Here is a 1,964-nt window from a genome sequence, read left to right as displayed (position 1 = left end):
AAAAAAAAAAAAAAAAGTAACGAGAAAGAAAGAAAAATAAAAATAAAAAATATATCTTCCAGGAAAAGTTTGGAGTCGGAGGGTGGGCATTCTTGGCGCGAATACACGTATCGAAAGATAACTCCCTGCGATGCCTGTGGCCAAGTGTTGCGCGGTCACAGCCGCCAAGGTGTCAGGTGTCGCGGTTGCAAGGCGAACGCTCACACCGACTGCATCAACCTGGTGCAACCGGCCATGTGCCCCAGCGTTGCGCCCAAAAAGAGTGGCGGAATCCCTCTTTTACGTCGGCAAAAGACACAGGCTCAGGTGGATGAAACCACAACTGCTGAATACAGTAAGTATGAACCAGTTTGGAATGCAATAATATATATCAATATTGATTTTCTGATTTTTCTTTCTCTCTCTCTCTCTCTCTTTCTCTCTATCTCTCTATCTCTATCTCCTTCTCTATCTATCTATCTGTCTATGTACACCTATCTCTCTTTCTCTCTCATCGTTGAATACGATCGATCCTCTGAATGAATCGAACTGATCCTCTGAATTTTTTAAGCTTAAAGAAAAATTCGAAGTTATGCATTCAAAATCTTGTATACATTTTCGAAAGGGAAAAATAAATTGGGCGGAAAGGATCAAAATGTGCGAGGGAGATGGTCGATCCATAATCTAATTTTGGATCACATTTTTGGACTTGAAGAGTTTTTTCAACAAAAATGCATAAATATTCGAAATTGTTTTCTTTGTTATACTTTTTTTTTTTTTTTTTTTTTTAATTGATATCACACTATTTTTCAGCAATTTCTTTAGAAACGTAATCAAAGCATCAAGCTAGATCGATTGTACAAAGTACAAATCCGAAAGATGAGAAATCAGTCTCGTTTGCGAAAGAGTATCGATCGATTGAATTAATCGCGAGAAAAATAGGGAAAAAAAAAAAAAAAAAAGAAAACAAACGAAACTCAAACTTTGCACGAAACTTTGCTCCACTCTTTTCACCTCGATCGATCTCCTTGATCATGATCATCGTGATGATACACGAGGCAGGAAGAGGGTCAGAGATCAGGACCATGAATTTATATCGCAATTAACCAGTTAATCGGCTTGCTCGTATCCAGCCATCTTTTTCTGTGTCCCTAGATGTCGCCTCAATAGGCGCTCTAGAAAAGGGAAGACTTTTCTGTCTCTATCTCGGTGTTGTTTTTTTTTTTTTTTTTTTTTTTTTTGTGGCTCAATATACAATGGCCGTCCCAGTTCAGAGTCACTGAAGCTGAAAAGTCGATCACTAGGCTTTCCTCCAGATTCCATTGAACTCCCATCATCGGTTCAATAAAGGTTATAATGTCTGTAAAATAAGAAGTTTTCAGGTCGAGAATCTGAGGGTAAAAAATTTAGAAAAGAAAGAAAAAGAAAGAGATGTTGAAGATTATGTAATTCCATTGCATAGTTGTATATAAATAAGAGTTTTAAATCTGTGATATTTCATTCACATAAGAAGGATAAGCTTCTTTCAAGAAGCGATTAAACGCTATTAACAAGAGGAATTTCATTAGTTTAATTTCCCATTAAACGGCTTCTTATGCGCTTTTTTTTAATCCTTTCAACTTGATTCACTTCTATTGACGTCACACGACGGTGAACGTATTCCTTCCCCCCTTCCCAAACGATCGATGACAATTTCGTTATCACTTTGCCTTTGCGATCACTTTGCAATGTTTGCTGCATACAGTTTGAAAAATTTTATCAGGATCGAAAATCGGCAAAGGATTTATTATACATATTACATTTGATGATACAGAGAGAGAGGTAAATGCTAAAGTAAAGTTTCAGTGACTCTGAACAAGTGACACTACTAACACTTGTACAAATTAATCAAACTCAATTGAAGTATATATATAGGTGAACTATGAACAAGTGTCTTTAAATTTGAGAAGCTTTTCTTGCCTTTTCTTCAAAGATATATAAAAATA

General features: G+C 36.3%; 1 protein-coding gene across 1 annotated transcript in view; it reads left to right on the top strand.

Annotated features, from left to right (window-relative positions):
* Window positions 1–1,451, top strand: part of LOC102676714 — a 55,371-nt gene extending 53,920 nt beyond the window's left edge. The window contains exons 9-10 of the mRNA XM_006610260.2: window positions 63–334; window positions 1,405–1,451. Of these exons, the coding sequence (XP_006610323.2) occupies window positions 63–334; window positions 1,405–1,451 (319 nt within the window). The remainder of the gene's footprint in view (window positions 1–62; window positions 335–1,404) is intronic.
* The last annotated feature ends 513 nt before the right edge of the window (window positions 1,452–1,964 follow it).

The sequence above is a fragment of the Apis dorsata genome, unplaced genomic scaffold (assembly GCF_000469605.1).
Source record: "Apis dorsata unplaced genomic scaffold, Apis dorsata 1.3 scaffold_73, whole genome shotgun sequence".
In the NCBI taxonomy this organism is placed as follows: Eukaryota; Metazoa; Arthropoda; class Insecta; order Hymenoptera; family Apidae; genus Apis; species Apis dorsata.
This window is presented reverse-complemented; position numbering and strand designations above follow the sequence as displayed.